At 35.6% G+C, this 1,819-nt stretch overlaps 1 protein-coding gene across 1 annotated transcript in view; it reads left to right on the plus strand.

Annotated features, from left to right (window-relative positions):
- LOC107091680 (selenoprotein Pb-like) overlaps window positions 1-1,819 on the plus strand; it is a 5,754-nt gene that overhangs the window by 2,222 nt on the left and 1,713 nt on the right. The window contains exons 3-4 of the mRNA XM_015385744.1: window positions 414-626; window positions 736-844. Coding sequence (XP_015241230.1) covers window positions 414-626; window positions 736-844 — 322 coding nt within the window. The remainder of the gene's footprint in view (window positions 1-413; window positions 627-735; window positions 845-1,819) is intronic.

Below are 1,819 nucleotides of genomic sequence, written 5' to 3' on the forward strand. Positions count from 1 at the left end.
ATATATATATATATATATATATATATATATATATATATATATATATATATATATATATATATATACAGTACAGTATAAAGAGACTCCTGGAAAATTGCAAAAAATATTTGCTGAAATTAATGCCATTCAAAAAAGACAGCTTAATTAGTTAGCCTTATTTTTACATTGCTTTAGATTTTATGTTCAAATAAATCAATGCAACCTATTAAGTAGCACTACTATAATTTTTTTCTCATTCCTTTTGTATTTACATAAAATATACGTTCATGGTTGTTACTTGGGCAACTTAATAACCCTCTTTGTTGTTACAGTTGTTTCTCTTGAGACTATAGATTATTCATTTGTTTAAAAAATATATGTATGTATGTATATAAATAATCTCTGCTTTAACTCGTGGATTTATCCCACTGCAGTATTGGACGCCTGCGCACAAAACTTGCTCGCAGAAACATCACAGAGGTGTCCTTCATGATCATAAATGAGCAAGAAAATTCATCCAGAGCCAATTACTGGGCATTGAAGAATAGAGCCCCAGCTAAAGTCCCTGTGTATCAGCAGGATGCTAATGGGACGGACGTTTGGGAGATCCTGGATGGTGATAAAGATGATTTCCTGATCTATGATAGGTAAGGCCTGTACACCCTGACACTCCTCTATAGGTCTAACAGTTGAAACAATTATAGGATTAACTCCAAACATCCCAGTTTAGTTGTATCTTTTCCTCCTTTCCTTCAGGTGTGGTCACCTCACTTTCCACATTGTGCTGCCGTACAGTTCCCTGAATCACCCTTATGTGGAGACTGCAATCAGAGCCACTTATCTGACAAACATCTGCAGCTGCTCTGTGAGTGATCAGATGAGAGAGCAAGTGGCTGTTAATAAGAACCATTCAGATTTTTTGCGCTCAAGCTTGATTGCTTATGATGATTGGTCCGAAAAAAATCCAGTTTTAATCAAAGTCGTCTTAGCTGATCATTAGCAGGAAAAAACAATCCCTTGCAAAAATATATAAACCTTTTTTGAAACTTTGCCACATTACATAAGATTTTGTTGGAGCTTCGTAGATCAGACCACTATATTAAATATTAGCATTTTTTTTTCACTGAAAAAGAAAAGAAAAGTTTATAGTGGTGATATTCTAGTCCAGCCAAGAAGCTAATAGTAACTCTGGAGGAGCGACTGGGCTCCAAAGCTCAGGTGGAAACATCTACTGACAAGTATCAGTCGTGTACTTGGCAAATATGACGATTTGGAAGAAGAAAGTCTTTTTTTTTATAGATTTTCCCTTTTCTTAACTATTATCTACAACCTTTTTTTTGTCTACTGTTTAAAACCCAAATGAAATGACATAGGAGGTTTTAGGATTGGATGTTACACTTGAGCAAGTTTAACGGAAAATCAATTGTATTAAAAGACAGTGTGCAGTCTCACTGAAAAAGAGGGAAACTCTTTAACAAGGTTTCTCCGTAATCTAATTTTTCTTTTTGCAAAGTGTTTTTATACTCCAGACACCGAATAAGGCCAGCTATTAGAATCAGAATCAGAAATACTTTTGCTATCAGTTAGGTTTTAAGTGGATCACAAAATGTTTATTGATCCGATACAGCGGGCAGTGTCAGTTACCCTTAAATGTGTTCATCCACGTGTTGTCAATGCCTCCTTATCTTTGCCAGGTCATGAGTGGGTGGAGTCAGACTCAGGTTGTGCTCTGGACATGTTGCCAGTTGATCCCAAAGGCAGCAAAAAGACACACAGATAAAATAACCATGAATATACACTCATACCAAGAGCAATTTACAGCCACCGATTTTAAAGGAAT

This window comes from Cyprinodon variegatus, unplaced genomic scaffold (assembly GCF_000732505.1).
Source record: "Cyprinodon variegatus isolate N-32 unplaced genomic scaffold, C_variegatus-1.0 Scaffold347, whole genome shotgun sequence".
Classification (NCBI taxonomy): Eukaryota; Metazoa; Chordata; class Actinopteri; order Cyprinodontiformes; family Cyprinodontidae; genus Cyprinodon; species Cyprinodon variegatus.